Source organism: Ursus maritimus, unplaced genomic scaffold (genome assembly GCF_017311325.1).
Source record: "Ursus maritimus isolate PB19 unplaced genomic scaffold, ASM1731132v1 scaffold_2, whole genome shotgun sequence".
Lineage (NCBI taxonomy): Eukaryota > Metazoa > Chordata > Mammalia > Carnivora > Ursidae > Ursus > Ursus maritimus.
Genome location: NW_024424452.1, coordinates 4,027,506 through 4,046,943, shown reverse-complemented (window position 1 = coordinate 4,046,943; position 19,438 = coordinate 4,027,506). Strand labels below are relative to the sequence as shown.

The following is a 19,438-nucleotide window of genomic DNA, read 5'->3' as shown; positions in this document are numbered from 1 at the left end:
CATGGTCAGGCTTGAATCTACCCTTTTTCAGAAATAACAGCTTTGTTGAAATATAATTCACGTATAAAATTCACCATTTGAAGTGTACAATTTGATGGCTTTTATTGTATTCACAGAGGTGTATAACCATTACCACAATGTTACTTTAGAACATCTTTATCCCCCCCCACGAAGAAACCCCATACCCATTTATATTCACTCTTCATATTCTCCCAACCTCCCCCCCCAACCCTAGGCAGCCATTACTCTCTGTCTTCTATGCATTTCCCTGTCTTGGACTTTCACATAAATGAAATCATACAACATGTGGCCTTTTGTGTCTGGCTTAATTTGTTACAGTTGTTTGAGGGTTCATCCATGTTCTATCAGTACTTCATTTTTTTAAATAGACTTTATTTTTTAGTGCAGTTTTAGCTTCATAGCAAAATCGAGAGGAAGATGCAGAGATTCCTCTATGCCTCCTGCCCCCAACACATGCACAGCCTCCCTGATTATCGACACCCCCCGCTAGAGTGGTGCATTGGTTACCACTGACGAGCCTACATTAACACATCACCGCCACCCAGAATCCACAGTTTGCATTAGGATTCACTGCCGGTACTTTCTGTGGGTTTGGGCAAATGTGTAATGGTGTATAGCCACCATTTTGGAATCATCTAGAGTAGTTTCACTGCCTAAAAATCCTCTGTACCCCACCTGTTCATCTGCCTCCTCTCCTCGCATGCCTGGCAGTCATGGTATTCTGACTGTCTCCGTAGCTTTGCCCCCTCTGGAACGTCAGGTAGGTGGAATCCTACAGCATGGTGTCTTTCCAGATGGCTTCTTTCAGTTAATAGTATGCGGTAGAGGTTCCTCCATGTCTTTTCATGACCTGGTAGCTTGTTTCTTTTTAGCTCTGAATAATATTCTGTTGTTTGGATGGACCACAGTTTGTTTATTCATTCACCTACTCAAGGGCGTCTAGGACATCTTGGTGGCATCCAACTTCTGGCGGTTTTGACGAAAGCTGCTGTAAACATCTGTGTGCAGTGTTTTTGCACGTGGACATAAGTTTTCAGCTCCTCTGGGTAAATACCAAGGCGTGTGATTGCTGGATCATATGGTAGGAGTCCGTTTAGGTTTGTTTGTAAGAAATGGCCACAGTGTCTCACGAAGTGGACGCACCATTTTGTATTCCCAGCAGCAATGAATGACAAATCCTGTTGGTCCCCATCCCTGCCAGCCTTTAGGATTAGTGTTTTGGATTTTGGACATTCTACTAGATGTGCGGTGGTATCTTCCTTTAACTTGCATTTCCCTAACACATGATTTGGAACATCTTTTCGTATGCATATTTGCCATCTGTGTAATTTTGGTGACGTGTCTGTTAGGATTTTTGACCCACTTTTTAAATTGGGTTGTTTTCTTAATGTTGGATTTTAAGAGTTCTTTATCTATTTTGGAAAACAGTCCTTTATCAGGTGTGTTCTTTTGCAAATATTTTCTCCCAGTCTGTGGCTCGTCTCTTCATTCTCTTCATGGCGTCTTTCACAAAGCAGAAATGTATCATTTTAGGGAAGTCCAGCTTTTGCGGATTGGGCTTTTGGTATCGTCTCTAAAGATTCTCTGCCAGACCCAAGGTCATCTAGATTTCTCCTACATTATCTTCTAGGGGTTTTTGAATTTTGTGTGCTACCTTTAGGCCTGTGATCCATTTTGAGCTAATTTTTGTGACGCGTGTAAGATCTGTGTCTACATTCACTTTTTTTGCGCGTGGATCTCTACTGGTTCCAGTACCATGTGTCGAAAAGACATATTCTTTCTCCATAGTATTGCCTTCACTCCTTCGTTAAAGATTTTTTGACTACCTTCATGGGAGTCTACTTTTGGGCTCTTTTCTGTTCCATTGATCTGTTTGTCTTTTCCTTTGCTGGTATCTCACTGTCTTGATTACTGTAGCCTTACAGTAAGCCTTGCAGTCAGGTACTTTCCAGTCTTCTGACTTTGTTCTTCTTGCATCTTGAGTTGGCCATTCTGGGTCTCTTGACTCTCCATATAAATTTTGGCATTAGTGTATTGATATCCACTTCCGGGATTTTGAGTGGAATCGTCTTGCAAACATAGCTCAAATTGGGAAGAAACTGCCATCTTGACAATATCAAGTCTTCCTATCCGTGAACATGGAAAGTCCTCTTTGATTTCTTTCATCAGAGTTTCATAGTTTTCATCCCATAGATCTTGTGCATTTTTTGTTAGATTTAACGTAAGTGTTTCATTTTGGGGAGTACTAATGCAAACAGTACTGTGTTTTAAATTTCAGATTCCACTTGTTCATTGCCAGTATGTAGGAAAGTGACGACTTTTACATATGAAGGTTGTAAAAGCAACCTTGCTACAATTGCTTATCAGTTCAGGAGATTTTTTGGTTGATTCTTTCAGGTTTTCTACATAGACACTTATGTCATCTGTGAACAAAGGCAGTTTTATTTCTTCCTTCCCTATCAATATGCTTTTTTTCCGCTTGTCTTACTGCACTAGCTAGGACGTGCAGTGTGCTATTGAAAAGGAGTGGTGACTGGACATCCTTGCCTTGTTCCTGGTCTTAGTGGGAAGTCCTCTAGTTTTTCACCAGTAAGTATGATGTAGGGTTTTTATAGATGCTCTTCATCAAGTTGAGAAAGCTCTCTTTTATTCCTGGTTTACTGAGTTTTTATTATGGATTTGTGTTGGATTTTGTCACATGCTTTCCATCAATATCACGAGATTTTTCTTCTTCGGCCTGTTGATGTGATGGATTACATTAATTAATTTTTGATTTTTGAATGTTGAACAAGCCCTGTATACCTGGGATAAATCTGACTTAGTTGTGGTGTATAATTTTTTTTCATACATTATTGGGTTCGATTTGCTGATATTTTGTTGCGTATTTTTTGCGTTTATGTTTATGAGAGATACTGGTCTGGTTTTCTGGTAGTGTCTTTGTCTGGTTTTGGTACTAGAGTCATTCTGGCCTCACAGAATGAGTTAGGAAGTATTCCCTCTGCTTCTATCCCCTGGAAGAGATTGTAGAGAATGGTATAATTTCTTCCTTAAAAGTTTGATCACATTCAGCAGTGAACTCATCTGGGCTTGGCATTTTCTGTATTAGAAGGTTATTAATTATTGATTCAGTTTCTTTTATAGATAAGGGTCTATTCTGATTGTCTCTTCTTGGGTGACTTCAGACCTTATGGCTGAATAATACTCCATGTTATGAATAGACCACATTTTGTTTATCTACTTTTTTGTCTCCATTTTTGGGCTACCCTGGATAATGCAGCGGTGAACATTCATGTCACGTTTTTGCATAGACATGTTTTCAGTGCCAGCGACAAACCGAAGGGTGAAATTGCTGGTTTTTTTGGTAACTTTATGTTTCACCTTCTGAGGAACTGCCCAACTGCTCTCCCAAGTGGCTGTACCATTTTATATTTCCACCAGCAGCCTGTGAGTTCCCAGCTTCTTCCCCAGTTCCTCCCCAGCACCTGTTACTGTGTGTCTTTTTGATGATGTCTTATTTCTTGGGGAGGAAGCCGTTCCAGTGGGTACACAGCGGTACGTCACTGTGGTTTTATCTGCGTTTCTCCTGATATTGAGCGTCCTTTCATATGCTTAGAAGCCATTGGTATGTGGAGAGATGCCTATTTCAATCCTGATTTCTTCATCCGGTGGTTTTGTTTGTTGTTGTTAAGAGTTCTTTGTATATTTAGCTAGAACTCTCTCACTAGAAACATGGTTTGTAAGTATTTTTTCTCCCATTCTGTAAGTTGTCTAAAGTTTTACATTTTGATGAAGTCCAAAGATATAACTTATACTTCTGGTGTTTATGTAAAAAAAAAGTATTGCCTAACCCAAGGTCACAAAGATTTAGTCCTGTTTTCTCCTAAAAGTTTTATGGTTTCTGACTTATATTTAGGTCTGTGATTCATTTTGAGTTAATTTTTGCTTACGGAGGGGCGCCTGGGTGGCTCAGTCGTCGGGCGTCTGCCTTCAGCTCAGGGCGTGATCCCAGGGTTCTGCGATCGAGCCCCACATTGGGCTCCCTGCTCCGCTGGGAGTCTGCTTCTTCCTCTCCCAGTCCCCCTGCTTGTGTTCCCTCTCTCGTTGACCGTCTCTCTCTCTCTGTCAAATAGATAAATAAAATCTTAAAAAAAATTTTTTTTTTTTGCTTATGGAGTGATGTAGGGGTCTTTTATATGGAGAGCCAGTTGTCCCAGTATCCTGTGTTGAGAAGTCAATTCCTTCCCCACTGAATGCTCTTGGTGCCCTTGTGGAAAATCAACTGAACATAAATATGAAGAATTATTTCCAGACCCTCTGTTCTAGTCCATCAATCTATATCTGTTCTTAGACCAGTAGCACACTGTCTTGATTACCGTAGAAATCATTGTAGGAGGCTCTGAAATTGGAAAGTATGAGTCCTCCATATTTGTTGTTCTTTTTCAAGACTGTCTTGGTGCCTCAGAGACCCTTGCATTCCATGTGGATTTTAGGATTAGCTTGTGAATTCCTGCAAAAAAGCCCACTGGGATTCTGATTAGGAATTGTGTTAAATCGATAGATGGTATTGGGGAGTACTGGCATCTTAACAGTGTAAATTTTTCGATCCATGAACACGGACTGTCTTTCCATTTATTTGTGTCTTTAATTTTTTTCAACAGTGTTTTATAGTTTTTGCTGTACAAGTCTTGGCACTTCTTTTAAGTTTATTTGTAAGTACTTTTTGATGCTATTGTAAATTGAATTCTTTTCATTTTTGGAGTGTTCATTGCTAGCGTGTAGAAATGCAATTGATTTTTGTATCTTGATCTTGTATCCTGCAACCTTGCAGAACTCATTTGTTCTCGTAGGTGTTAAGTAGATTCTTTAGTATATTTTCTGTAATATGAGATGATATCATCTGCAAATAGAGATAGTTTTATTTTTTCCTTTCAGATGTGTATACCTTTTCTTTTTCTAGCCAAATTCCTTGGCTAGAAGCTTCCATATATTGTTGAGGGTATGTCTTCTGATCATAGGGGAAGAACATTTAGCCACCAGTAAGTATCATGATAGCAGTGGATTTTTATGGACGTGTTTGTCAGGGTGAGGAGATTTCCTTCTGTTCCTGGTTTGAGTGATTTTACCATGAAAGAGNNGTTAGGTTTTGTCCATTAGTTTTTCTGTCCATCAAGGTATTCGTGTGGTTTTGTCCTTTATTAATATAGTACATTACATCGATTTTCTTACACATCGAACGAACCTTATATTCCTGGAATAAATTTCACTTGGTTACACTGTATAATCTTTTTTTATATGTTTCCCGATTATGTTCATCTATATCTTCCTAACGGATTGACCATGTTACCATTTAAATATGTCCTTCTTTGTGTCTGGTAACGGTTTTTGTCGTAAGGCCAATTTCGTCTGGTATCCAGTGTAGCCTCTTCAGCTCTTTCTCGGTTGCCATTTGCGTGGTATGTCTTTTCATCCTTTGACTTTCGGTCTCCTTGTGTCGTACCCTTCTGTTTTATATCTTTTGTGCTTTTCCTTGTCTGTTCCTCCTTTACTGCCTTATTTCCTGGGGAGGAGGCAGGAGCACAGGAGGCTGGGCGGGAGTCAAGGACACAGACTTGACTCCCTGCTGTGTCACCATGTGGCAGTGAGGCCTCAGCACATGCTCCCCGCTATCTGGGCTTCATGCCTGTCCTCACCCCAAGACCTTCCAGAGAACCCCCCCCCCCCCCCCCCCGCCCGGGCACTGTTCCTGCTGCTTCACTGGCCTCATCAAGCATTTATCCTACAACAGGACCTTACTCACGCAACTCCAGCTTCCCCTCTCCCAAGGAAGTGTCCACCGTCCGTCACTGCCCTGTCCACCCGGCGCTCCTGCGCCCTACACGCTGCCCCTGCAGTGTTGGATTGGACCTAGGTTTTCTGATGGTTTTCTGCGGGGGGCTGCTGTCAGGTGGGGCCTCATTCCATCACACCCAGCAGCAGAACTCCAGCCTGTGTTTTACGGCCTGGACCCTAATCAGCCATGAAAGCCCCCAGCTGCCTCCCTGTGCAGTGGAAAGTCTGTTAACAAAGATTAATTAATGGGATCGTTAAGCTTTGCCAGTGGCTCCCTCCCACAGAGCGTGCCCCCTCCCAGCCCGGCTGCGCTGTAGCGGTTGCCTCTGTTGGGCGATGGGGCTGGGCCTCCCAGAGGAGCCCTGGAGGGCAGGCTGCTGGCTGCCCAGGGGTCAGTAGGCCTGGGGTAGTAAAATTGGGGATCTGCTTCTGGGGGGGGGGGAGCAGGACAGGATGGGCAGACATGGGCGGGAAGCTAACAGCTGGATATGTGCCTGTGGTGACGGTGATGGAGGTGTTGACAGAGGGTGCCCCAGGGTGCTGAGCGGGTCTTCTCAGATGGGAGACTGCGGGTTTCCAGGTGGGGGCCAGGAGAGATGGTGCTCCAGGCAGAGGGGCCATGAGAAGCAAAGGCCTGCAGGTTTGAAGGGATGGAGCACAGCTGGGTATTGGAGAGAAGTTTGTGTGTGAAGGAGCCCAGCAGCTTGAGGGTTTGGATCGAGCCTGGGCCCTTGTCTGTGGGATGGGATGAGCCTCAGGGGTGGCAGAAGGGGGCCAGGCCCCAGGGCTGTGTGAGTTGTAGTGAGGCCTACCCTCTGAAAGGGGGTGGGTGCCAGGGACCTCCCAGCTCTGAGAAGCGGCACGAGGAAGTGGAGGAGAGGCCCCGCCAGGCTTGGGGATTTCATGCGGGCTTTCCACCTGCCTCCCCTGGACCTGCTGCCCCCGCGGGCCTCAGGCCTCCCCAGCCTGCCCTGGCTTCTGGGATTCCCACGGGGCACATAGGAGGCAGAGGGGAAGCTCACGTGGGGCCGGGCAGGAATCTTCACATAACGAGATAATGTTCTTGGGGGGAGGGGGAGGGAGCAGAGTCTGGGCAGCCACGGGGTGGGGTGGGGGCGGCTTTGGGACAGCGGTGGGGCCCGCAGGACCTGCCACTCACAAGCGTGTGGCCGGGTGAGTCCTCCTCCTCCTCCTCTGGGCCTCAGGTGCCTCTCCTGCAAATGAGAAGCTTCCATTGGAGGAGGGGAGGGACTGTGGCCTTCTGCTGGTGGCCAGGGTGTCTGGGTGGGTGGGAAGTGGGGGTCCCGGGAGCCCCTGTCCACAGCCCCTGCCCTCGTCCCGCACACAGGCACGGAGTTTGAGTACACTGACTCGGAGAGCGAGGTCAAGGTGCGGAAGCGGTCGCCTGCCGGGCTGCTGCGGCCCAAGAAGGGACTGGGGGAGCCAGGCCCCTCCCTGGCCTCGCCTGCACCCAGCGCCCGGGGCCCTGGCCCCACCAGTCCCGACAAGGCCAAGCTGGCGGCAGAGAAGGGGCGCAAGGCCCGCAAGCTGCGGGGCGCCAAGGAGCCCGGCTTCGAGGCGGGGCCCGAGGCCAGCGACGACGACCTGTGGACACGGCGGCGCAGCGAGCGCATCTTCCTGCACGACGCCTCCGCCGCCGCTACCCCGGCCCCCAGCAGCGCAGCGCCCGCGGCCACCAAGCCCAGCCGCTGCGGCAAGGGGGGCCCGCTGAGCCCTCGCAAGGACACCGGCCGCGCCAAGGACAGGAAGGACCCCAGGAAGGTAGGGGCTCCGTGCGGGGGTGGGGGTGGCCCACGGGAAGGGACCCCGACTCCCGGGCCCTGCTCCCCCCAGCTGCAGGGGCCCCCCTTTGGGCGGCAGGCACGGAGACCTGGCCTCAGAGGCGCTGAGCACCCCTCCCTTACTGAGGTGCCCTCACCTCCCGTCTCTCATGTGGAGGTGAGGTGCGGGGACCCCAAAGGAGAACAGCCAGCCTGACATGCAGTTATCAAAATACTGAACTCCCCGCGTGTGATAGGGAGGACTTCCGTGTGCTCCTCGAGAAAGGTCTCCCACACAGGTGCCCGTCGCCGGGTCAAGTAAGTGCTGTCGCGTCGAGTGATGAGCTTGGACCCTAGGTCAGGGTCTCTGTGGTTACGGCCACGTGCTACGTGGTAGTGATTCTGTTGGTGACAAAGTCTGACACTGTCGGTCCTACTGTGGTGCGTGGCCTCCACCCACACCTGGAGGAGAATCTCAGTTCTCCAGAAGCGAGTGGAAGTCATAACGCCCTGAGTTCTCTGCCTGGGCTCCCAGCTGGAGAATGCTTGCTTTCTGAGCACTCCAGGACATGCAGACCTGCTCCCCTCCTTGCTCGGGCTGCTAGGAAGCTCATGGCCAGTCGTCCCCACTTTGAGTGGTTGCGTTCAGACCTAACAGCCAGCGCTCGGCAGTGGGCTCCCCGCCCCCGACCCTGACGGAGGATGATCTCTCGGATAACTAGGACGTCACGATGGGGTTGAGACTCAGCACTGATTTCCCGTAATGGGGGCTAGTGAGGAAGGGGCCGCATTTGTGGGTCTTCTGCGGTGATTCGTGGTCACCTGTTTGTCCACGGATGAAGCCCTCTCAGCTTTCCCAGGCCTCAGAGGGAAGGTGTTAGAATAGTACGGAATGCTCGTGATGATCTCACCAGGTGGTCCGCGATAGGGCCCAGGCAGGCTCTCACCCCTTTACCACCCATACGTCCTTTATTGGTAAAGGGAAACCTGTTTTGTCTGCCCATGACCCTTCTAGCAAGGACTCCCTGGAGTTGGCGGAGGGCCGCGTCCCACAGGACCGTCCCCAGCCCACCCCCACTTCACACACCAGTCCCGGGGCTCAGGTTGTCCCTTTGCTTCTGACCGACGCACTGGCTGCGTAGTGGGGGGTTCCCAGGACCCGCTGCTCAGGGTCGATAATTCCCCGGAGGGACGCACGGAACTGGGAGGCACTTTCCTTACTCTGACCATTTATCAGGAAGCACACAGTTCCGCAACAGCCGGATGGTAGGGACGGGGCGGGGGGGGGGGGAGGATGTGGTACTTCCCTGCCCTCTCCAGGTGCTCCCGACCCGGAAGCTGCCCGAGTCCCTCAGGTAGGGCCTTAGGGGGGGCTTCATCACACTGGCACGATTGATGATTAACTCAGACCCTGGACCCTCTGCGCTCTCCGGAGGATGTGGGCTGGAGCGCAGAGTTCCCGGCTTCTCCTCCTGGCTTGGTGTTTCTGGTGAGCGGCCCCCATCCCGAGGCTAGCTAGGGACTTCCCGCAGTCACCTCATTAGGACAAAAGACGCTCCTGTGATCCAGGAAATCCCAAGGGGCTTAGGAGCTCTGGGTCAGGAACCAGGGGCTGAGACCAAGTATATATTTCTTACCATGTCCCTGTATCACGAGACCCTGTGAGGTGGGTTACTCATATTAACTGCGCTTTGCAGGTGGCCTTGTCACCCCCCTCTGCCACCAAGGTCATGGCAGCTAACAGTCATCCAAGCTGAGCTTTGAACACCCCTGGGCCACACTGGCCCCTGGGCCCTTTGCCAAGATGCAGCACCTTGTGTCGGGGAGGGGAGGAGGGGCTCGCCCAACCCCAGCCTTGTGGCGACACAGTGAAAGACTAGAGCAGAACAGGCTAATTATCCACGAAAGGAGAGATACCAGATAGCATGAAATCACTCCAGGAACAACCAGCGTTCGTAGTTTTGTGAGATACACTTTCGTATCCTTTTTAGACTTGTACCTTCCCGTTTGCCATCAGCCTTATTTTACTTTTTCTTAAAAAAGATTTTTATTTCTTTATTTTGGGGGGGAGGGGCAGAGAAAGAGAGAGAGAGAATCCCAAGCAGACTCCCTGCTGAGCACAGAGCCTGAGCGGGGCTTGAACTCAGGACCCTGAGATGACAACCTGAGCCAAAACCACGAGTCAGATCCTCAACCAATCGAGTCACCCAGGCGCCCCTGGAGGTCTTTTCTTAATAAAAAAAAAAATAAGGTTCCCAGAAAGGGGCTTTCTGGTCAGCGGGAAAGACACAGTTATCAGCGTTGTGTGATTAGAACAGTGATTTGGAGGATGCAGAACAGGGAAGAAAACACAAGTCCCCTCAGAACTTGGCTTGCCGTCCCCCCGCCCCATGTGCACAGCTGCAGAGACGGACGCCGCAGGGGGAGCTCTCTATTCACAACAGACGCTTGGGGGAAAGGCAACAGAACCACGTTACAGACGTTCCTTCTGCCCCCGGGGTGCCTTCCGATCTCAGAAATGTGAACAGGATGAAGGCACACGTCCGAAACGAGAAAGCAGAATTATATCTATTCCCCCCGCAAATGGGGATCCACGCCGAGTACCTCCTATCCCTGTACCGTCGTCTGCTTTGTCCCTTACGATGCCATGTGCTGGGGATGTCACTCGTCTGGTGGGAAGCCGTGACTTTCGCTGTGGTCTTTTTTAACATTCGCCTGGGATTCTCTTTCTGTTTCTTCATTTCCCACATCCTCTGGTCCCTGGACTTGGTGGTTTTGTTTCAGGAATGTGTCTTTTCAAAAGCATAAAGTGACCCCCCCCCACCCCCGCCCGACCCTGCCGCCTGCCCATCGCCCCTGGGTCGTGCAGACCATAGCCTGAGCTTGCTTCTTGCACCAAGTACCCCCACTTGGTTCTTCCCGCAGCCGCCCGCCTAAAAGCTTGTAACTGGATCTGTGATGGTTTCCCTAAGGTCCCAGGATGGCAGGCTGTTGGCACTGCTCTGCTCCGAAGTGCAAAGCCGGTGGGCGCTCTGGGACCAGTTTCCAGGCCGCTGGGGTGTGTGTGTGTGTGTGTGTGTGTCCACACGCATGTGGCCCCTCCCACCCCACCGTCCCTGGGGGGCTTGGAGCTGGGGTGGGCGTGGCTCTCCCCTCATTGCTGGGGCCGAGGCAGTCGAAGGTTTCCGCCTGCTCCTTCTGGAACGTGCCCGTGGAACTAACCGGTACTGTTCTGTTCTTGCGGCGTCACTTGGAAGAGCAAAGTGGGGGCCGCCTGTGCATCCATCGCTGGGCGGTGGTTCAGTGACCTGCGCCCGCCCCCAAACGCACACACAGCAGCCGCTGAAGTGAGGCAGTCTCTGTGTATATCAGACATACTCGCGGTGGGGGGGGGGGGTGCAAAGCAGGAGTTTTGGTAAATTCCCATCTGTGTTTAAAAAAAAAAAAATACCGTGTGTGTGCAAATGTGTCTGTGTAACCTGTTTACGTGGTTGTAGTGCTGGTGGAAAGTTCTGGAAGGATGCGCCAGGCAGCCCCTAGTGATTCTGGTCAGTGCTGTGTACTTGATAGGGTACGCTGGACAGGAAGTTGCGCCTGTATGCACTTTGGTACTTCTTTTTTCCTTTTTACAGCAAGCAACATATAGTGGTAATAAAACAGTTAAGATGAAGAACAGACATACTTGCGGAAAGGGAGGGGAGGTGTCTCGTTCCCCTCCCCGGAGGGCGAGTGGTGGGGGAGGACGGCCTCTGATGGCACCTCTGTTGCTTCCTCACCCAGAAGAAGAAGGGGAAGGAGGCTGGCTCAGGGGCTGCGCTGCCCCCACCCCGTGTTGCTGCCCTGCCCCCCGAGGCCCGGGCTCCCCACACCAGCCCCCCGGCCACTGCCAAGAGGAGCAAGGCCAAGGCCAAAGGGAAGGAGGTGAAGAAGGAGGTAAGGCTCGCCGTGCCCGAGAGCGAGGTCCCCGTGGGACCCCCCAGATGGGGGCAAGCTGCCCGCACGCCGTCTAGCCCCCGGCCAGGCTGCTCATGCTCCGACCCGCTTGTGTCTGCAGGTGCGGGCTCCCCACGTGCAGTCATGGCCATCTGGCTCACGGGCCCGTGGTGCCCTCCCTCTGGCCTGCGGGGTGGGGCCGGCTGCACCCCCGCTGCCCGTGTGGCAGGTGCCCCTGCGGCCTGTGAGCCTGGGTTCCCAGGGAGGGTCCTAAGCCGCAGGACTGGGCATGGCACGTCCGAGCCGTTGGCCTGCTGTGCTCTGTCCCCAGAATCGGGGGAAGGGGGGAGCCGTGAGCAAGCTGATGGAGAGCATGGCTGCCGAGGAGGACTTCGAGCCCAACCAGGACTCGAGCTTCTCTGAGGATGAGCACCTGCCTCGCGGCGGGGCCGTGGAGCGGCCGCTGACTCCGGGTAAGTACCCGCGATGCCATGTTGGCTCCAGCCGGCGGTGTGGGGGTACAGGAGGTTCCCCTGCGGGGGGAGGTGGGCGGGGGCTGAGCTAGCACGAGGAGTGGGCGCCTGCAGGGGCCTGGGGTTGGGTGGGGCCTGGTGTGTGCGGTAAACCGAGAGAGGCCCGTTTGGCTCTGATTTGGTAAGCTGGTGGGGGCGGGAGCACAGCCGTGGGGGAGGAGGAGGCAGAGGCAGGTGGCGCAGGCTTGTGGGCCGTGGGCAGAGTCTGGTCTTTGCCCTGATGAAACTAAGATGCTGTCAGAGGTTGTAAGTGGAAGGTCAGTGCGGTCGGGTTGGTTTGGAAAGTGCTCTCTGACTGGATTGTCGAGGACGGATGGGAGGGGCCTCGAGGGGGACAGGGAGTCCAGGGAGGAGGCCGTTGTGGGGATCCCAGCGAGAGATGATGGGCTGCAGCGCCATGGGGCAGCACGGAGGGAGATGCGGTGGGTTTGGGCTAATTGGGAGGGAGAGGGGGGCTGTGGGGTGGGTGAGCTGTGTGAGCAGATGAGAGGGGGTGCGGATGGGTGGTGGTAGGGTGGGCACGGAGGGAGCAGAGGGAGATCCTGTGCCGTGCTTTGCTGACTGGAGTCTGGGGTGCCTGGAGGACGTCCCAGGGAAGCGATGTAAGCCTGGCACTTGGACCCAGGGGTCTGGAGCTTGGACGAGAGGCTGAGGCCGTGAATTGGGTGGGGCAGGTGCGGGGCAAGAGGATGAGCCTGGCCGAGGCACGTCTTCGCCTGGTTGGGAGTGTATCAGTCAGCTGTTGCCATGTAACAAACAGCTCCTTGGTGGTAGACAGCAGTAGGTATTGTGTGGGCTTGTTCCCACAACAGCACAATGGCTTGAGGGACTGCTCTGCTCCTTGACCATGCTGCTAGAGGCCCACAGGGCAAGTGGGAGCTTATGAGGCCTCTTAAGGCCTAGGTTCAGAATCGGCACTTGATCAGTCCTCCCCTCATGCCACTGGCCAGAGGAAGTCAGGTGGCCACACTTAGTGTCGAGGGGTGGGAAGTCCATTGCACCCACGGTGGGGCTGTGGTAGGGGGGTGGGTGCAGGCAGCGATGGACAGGTGGGCTGGCTGTTCTGTCCACCCCGGCGAGCTGTCAGGATTTCTCTAGCCTGGTCACAGAAGGGTGGGGCCGGGTTCAAGGTCCCCTGGGGCAGGAAGAGTGGGTCTGGGGGTCCAAAGCAGTATGGCTGAGGCTGAAGGAGGAAACTGAGGAGCGTCTGGATTTAGGGTGCCAGGAGTAGGTGGCTTTTAAGCCAAGGGTAGAGGCAGCTTTGGGATGAGGACAAGTGAGGAGGTGGGCCGGGACCAGTGAGGGCAGCCTCGCCGGGAAGTTTGGCTAGGGGGGTTTGGCTTCCGCCGGAACAAATGGCATTCCAGGTGGAAAGTCGTGGCGGTTTGGCCGAAGGGGTAGCAGCGGGGGGCTGATGACCTGGAGCCTCCTGCCCGGACCCGAAGGGTGGTGGTCTTTGGGGTAGAGGAGGGGCAGCACGTGCAGGCTGTCACCCCTGGTTCTTCCCCACTTGGAATCTTTCCAGAGGCCTGGGTCAGGATGGGAGGGGCTGGTCGTGGCCCCACTGCGTGTCCCTGCACGAGGCCTGTCTGGGCACATGGGGGGCACACACATGGCCTGCAGAGGGGGAAGGGAGGCTCCGCGCAGGGAGGGCGGGTCTCCTGGCTGCCCCCTGGCTCCAGCCCTGCCTCCCCGCCGACCCCCCTGCAGCTCCGCGCTCCTGCATCATCGACAAGGACGAGCTGAAGGACGGCCTGCGTGTGCTCATCCCCATGGACGACAAGCTGCTGTATGCCGGGCACGTGCAGACCGTGCACTCACCGGACATGTGAGTGGGGGACCTGGGGGACTGGGCGGGGGGGCAGCACTGGCCTGAGCCCGAAGACCCTCAGCCAGTCCCGTGCCCGGGGTGCCGGGCCTCTGTGGGCAGGTGGCTTTGCTTCTCTGAGCCTCGGCTTCTGTGTAGAACCAGGCAAATGGCCCCGGGGGGCCGGCGCTCTCTGCGCGAGGGCCGAGGGGGATGTGCTGGCCTCTCTTGGACCCGCAGCCCCTCGCTTTACAGCAGAGGAAACCGAGACCCGGAAGGGGAGAGACTTGCCCTGGGTCTGTATAGGGCGTCAGCAGACCCCCGGCTCCGACGTCACAGCTGGGTGGTCTGGGAGGCAGAGCTGGCGCTCGGGCGGGTGGCCAGGAGTCGAGGGGCAGGGGTCCCTCTGGGAAGGTCCACGGTGCCTGTCCCCTCACCCCACATGTGCCGTGGCCTTGCAGATACCGTGTGGTGGTGGAGGGCGAGCGCGGGAACCGGCCCCACATCTACTGCCTGGAACAGCTGCTGCAGGAGGCGGTGAGCCCGGGCGGCGCACCCCTGGGCGGGTGGGTGGGGGCCGGTCCTGGTCACCCTGCCGCTCAACTCTTGGCTTCCCCAGATCAACGACGTGAGGCCGGCCTCCACTCGCTTCCTGCCGCAAGGGACCAGAATCGCGGCCTACTGGAGCCAGCAGTACCGCTGCCTGTACCCGGGCACCGTGGTCCGAGGTGAGGTCCCCCCGGCTTCCTCTTGCCTCTTTCAGTCGCCCCCCCCAACCCTGATGGGTGCAGACACGAACGGCAGTGCCGGCTCGCATAGCTGAAGGCTTACAGGGCCTCTGGGCCGGCGCGGTTCACGCAGTCCTCAGGCCCCAGTGCTGAGTGTGCTCCTGTCGGTGCTGGCTTCACACCCAGTCCTCGGGGATCCTGCCATCTTCACAAATGCCGTTGTGGGGGGAGTTCCCTCGGTTCCCACGTGAGTCGTGCGATGGAGCGGTGGAGCCGGCTCGTTTCGTGCGGATTTCGCTCAGCGCTGTGGGTCTTATCCCCGACGCTGACGAGCGAGGTCGGCTGTCCGATTCCACATGTGGACTGAGAGAGGGGACGGTGGCTCCCCGGTATGGTTGGGGTGCTGTTAGCAGAGTAAGAGATCGAGAGCTAGGCAGACGAAAATAGCAGGAGCCCCAGAAGATGTAGGGACAGTTGTCAGACACCCAGACAGCGCCCCCTTAGCTGCTGCGGCCCCGACGCTTCCGGGAGGCGGGGATGTGGATGTTCATTATGTCACAGAAAACACCCCCCCCCCCCGACCAGCTGCCCAGTACAGCGCTCCCCGCAGCCATCTGGCGTCCGCATAGACGCAGAAGGTGGGATCGGGGGGAGCCGGGCAGGAGGGCCTCTGACTGTGGTAACAGTTCATTGTGATTCAGGTCCCCTACGGCTTTCTGGCCCCCGGACCACGATGGGGTCACTCTAGGGACTTCCCCTGGTCATCCCTCTGAGAACCCCATCTCTCCGGCTTCCGGGCCGCGTCCGTGCCTTTCTCTTCCTTGTTCCCATTCCCTCGTTGCTTTCTGAGAAGGGTGCAGGAGGCAAAGCCCTCCAGCACGCGCGTGCCTCAGCGCTCTCCCCGAGCCCGCGCTTCCGAGATCCTTGAGCTGGGGATAAAGTCTGGGTTGGAAATGATTTTCCATTACTGCTTCAAAGTCACCAGTCTGCTGTTATCTGGCTTCTGATGTTGTTGGAGAAGTTCGATGCCGTGATTATAGCCACGTCTTTGGAGGAGACTTGCCTCTGCTCTCTGGAAACGTTAGGGTGTTCTCATTCCTAGATCTGGAATTTCATGTGGGTTTGCGTGTATGTGTCTGTCTCCGTGTGCGTGTGTGCGTGTGTGTGTGTGTGTGTGCGCGCGCGTGCGCATTGCTGGGGATTTTGGGGGCGGAGGGCTCTGTGAAGCAAATGTCCTCTGTTCCTGGCCGCCCGCACTGCCCTGAGAGCCACTCCCTGGGGCTTTCACTCCCAAGCCGGGCTGCCTGCAGTGCCTGTATCTTTTTTCCTGTCAGTTATCTGTTTCTTCACCATTCCGTTCTACCTCCCCGGAGCTTTCCTCCGCTAACCCTGCCCTTCTGGCCCTTCACTCTCTTGAATTTTTGAAATAAGAATTCCTAAGTTTTTTCTCAGTCTTTTTTTTTTTTTAATGTTTGTGTCTTGTCTTCTTGTTTTTATATTATTTTGTTTCATATCCTGTTGCTTGTGTTGTGTCACCTTTTTCAGACTTCTCAGTGAATCTGCTGTTTCCGTGTCAGGTTCCCCCAGCTCCCTTGTCTCCTGAGGCCCCCTTCTCCCTCTCGGGGTCCTGTTCTCTTCTTTAGCGTCCCCTGACTTCTCTGGTCCATGTCTGCCTCTCCTGGGAGGCTGTCCTTTTGGCCCTGGCATTCCGTAGGAAGCAGATCGGAAACCGTGTGCGTGGCAGGCGTGTTTTGTGGGGACCCCCGGTTCCAGCACCCGCGGTGCACCTGCTGCCAGCCGGCATACCACCCATGGCCCTGTCCTTGGGGTCTGGCTGGGCATCTGCATGTGGAAGCTGGGTGGGGGTCACCGCCCAGCCGCCCCAGGTGTAACCCTCAGCCTGTCCAGTGTTGGGGTCCCCTGACCTCTGCCTTTAGAGGTGCGGGGCACCTCCTGGGCCTGAGCCTTGCGGGGCTCCCTTGTGAAAACTGGCCTCCTTCCAGGTCCCTGAGAGCAGCTGGTTGTCTGTGAAACGCCACGCTCCCACCTGTGCCAGCCCCTCGCCCGCTCCCTCTGTCCCTTGGGGTGCCTGCCCTTGCCTCGCCCCCTGTTGCTTTGGGGAGGCTCTTGGGGGAGGGTATTGGGAGCGAGGCAGGATGCCGGAATGGGAATGCTGGTGCTCCTGCTGGGACCACACGATCTGAAGCTCACATTCTGCACCACTGTATACCTGTCCTTGCACATCTCAAGCCTAGGGCTGCTTACCGTCTGGTTTCTGACCCCCTTGTGCTCCTCAGAGAGTGGGGTCCACTGGCCTCCCTGACCCTGCCCCTCTGCCCACAGGCTTGCTCGGCCTCGAGGATGATGGGGACCTGATCACTGTGGAGTTCGATGATGGGGACACGGGGAGGATCCCCCTCTCCCACATCCGCCTCCTGCCTCCTGACTATAAGATCCAGTGTGAGCCAGCCCTGCTGCCCTGGGCGGGGGGAACCCCACATCCACACCTGGCTCCCCTCTGAGCCTATCTCTGGGCTCTGGCCACCGTTTTACACCCATGGGATGGCAATGGCAGGAACCATGGGTGGGGCTCCCAGAGTGGGCGTTGGGCAGGGGCTCTCGGGGCTCCCCAGGCTCCCCAGGCCTGCATCGAGGCTGGCCAGTCACCATCACTGAATGTTCCATGCTCCCTATGTCCACAATAGCACCAAGTTCCCACCTCGGTCTTGAGTGTAATGCAAAGCTCAGGTTCCAGGTGGGGAGTGACTTCCAGGGCTCCCGACTGGAGGCAGGACTGCCTGACTTCTGGGGTTCCGTGGTTTTGAGCATCTTCCGGGGGGAGGGGGAGCCTTGGCTCATTCGAGGAGCCCCCATGGAGCTTTCTGTGCCTGCAGACACCTGACTGCACCCCTGCCACCCTCCCCAACCATGCAGCCCCTGCAGCAGGCCAAGCAGGGTCCGCGGCGGGGTTATCCAGCCCCTGTCCCCCGTGACAGATGATGCTCGGGGGACCGGGAGAGCAGAGACCGGGCCTGAGCCACCGTCTGTCCTGCCCTGCAGGTGCGGAGCCATCCCCCGCCCTCCTGGTGCCAAGCGCCAAGCGCCGCAGCCGGAAGACCAGCAAAGACACCGGAGACAGCAAAGATGGGGGCACACCAGGGTCCGAGGAGCCCGGCGCCAAGTCACGAGGGCGTGGGCGGAAACCCAGCACCAAAGCCAAGAGTGGTATGTCGGCCCCAGCTCGGCCTCGGCCGAGGCACAAGGGCAGGTGCGGGAACACCTCTGTGGGGACTGGGCCACACAGCCACTGGGACCCGATGACAGATGGGGAAACCAAAGCTCTGGGGGGCACGTTGGTCTGTCGGGGGCAGAGCGGTGGTTCGGTCTAGCATCCAGGGACAAGTGCTAGGAGCCGAGACGGCCAGGGACCGTGCTGGGGTGACAGTGACTTGAGAGCCCAGAGCAGACGCTGCTCAGGAACGGGCAGAGCCGGGCTTGAAACAGGGCTTTCTGGCCTGTGACCCTGGCCTCACATAAGCTTTTCCCTTCTCTCTTCTAGATAGAGCTGCCGTCTTAGAGGAGGGAGGCCCAACAGAGGAGGTCCCCAGTACTCCGTTGGCCCTGGAGCCCATCAGCACCCCGAGTTCCAAGAAGAGCCCCCCAGAACCCATGGACAAGCGGGCCAAAGCCCCCAAGGCTCGCCCAGCGCCCCCACAGCCCAGCCCGGCGCCGTCGACCTTCACCAGCTGCCCGGCTCCTGAGCCCTTTGGGGAGCTGCCGGTCCCCGCCACGGCCCTGGCCCCTGCCCCCCTCGTCACCATGCCTATCACCATGCCCGCCACCCGACCCAAGCCCAAGAAGGCCCGGGCTGCAGAAGAGGCGGCCCCCAAGGGCACCCGGCGGCCCGGGGAGGAGGCCGAGCTGCTTGTCAAGCTGGACCACGAGGGCGTGACGTCGCCCAAGAGCAAGAAGGCCAAAGAGGCCCTGCTGCTGCGGGAGGACCCAGGCGCCGGGGGCTGGCAGGAGCCCAAGGGCCTCCTGGGCCTGGGCGGCTACCCCCCGGCCGCAGGCGGCGGCGAGCCCAAGGCCGCCCGGCCCAAGGCCACGGATGGCGACCTGGCCCAGGAGCCCGGGGTCGGGCTCGAGTTCGAGGACTTGGGCAACGCCAAGAGCCCAGACAAGGGCCAGGCGGAGCAGGACGGGGCCGAGGAGTCGGAGAGTGGCAGCAGCAGCAGCGACAGCGGCAGCAGCAGCAGCAGCAGCTCAGAGACCGAGGGGGAGGAGGAGGGCCAGGGCGGCGGCGGCCGGAACTGCAGCGCCTCCAGCTCCAGGGCCTCGTCGTCCTCGTCCTCCTCGTCCTCGTCCTCGTCCTCGTCGTCCTCGTCGTCCTCATCCTCCTCCTCGTCCTCGTCCTCCTCCTCGTCCTCGTCCTCTTCCTCCTCTTCCTCGTCCTCGTCCTCCTCCTCCTCGTCCTCCTCCTCCTCGTCGTCCTCGTCCTCCTCCTCGTCCTCCTCCACCACCGACGATTCTTCTTGCAGCTCCGACGACGAGGCAGCTCCGGCCCCCGCGGCCGGCCCCTCCGCCCCGCCGGCCCTCCCCAGCAAGGCGCCCAAGCCGGCGGGCAAGGCTCGCTCCTCGGCGCACTCCCCGGGCAAGAAGGCCCCGGCGCCCCCGCCGCAGCCCCCGCAGCCTCTGCCGCCCAAGGCGCAGGCCGGGGCGGGGGCCAAGAGCCGACCCAAGAAGAGAGAGGGCGTCCACCTGCCCACCACCAAGGAGCTGGCCAAGCGGCAGCGCCTGCCGTCCGTG

General features: G+C 56.1%; 1 protein-coding gene across 1 annotated transcript in view; it reads left to right on the top strand.

The window, feature by feature from the left end:
* The window catches only part of TNRC18 (trinucleotide repeat containing 18), a 73,949-nt gene that overhangs the window by 45,416 nt on the left and 9,095 nt on the right, over positions 1-19,438 (top strand). The window contains 10 exon segments of the mRNA XM_040634730.1: positions 7,199-7,632; positions 11,412-11,564; positions 11,896-12,037; positions 13,808-13,925; positions 14,366-14,441; positions 14,524-14,632; positions 16,976-17,092; positions 17,693-17,857; positions 18,192-18,843; positions 18,964-19,014. Of these exon segments, the coding sequence (XP_040490664.1) occupies positions 7,199-7,632; positions 11,412-11,564; positions 11,896-12,037; positions 13,808-13,925; positions 14,366-14,441; positions 14,524-14,632; positions 16,976-17,092; positions 17,693-17,857; positions 18,192-18,843; positions 18,964-19,014 (2,017 nt within the window).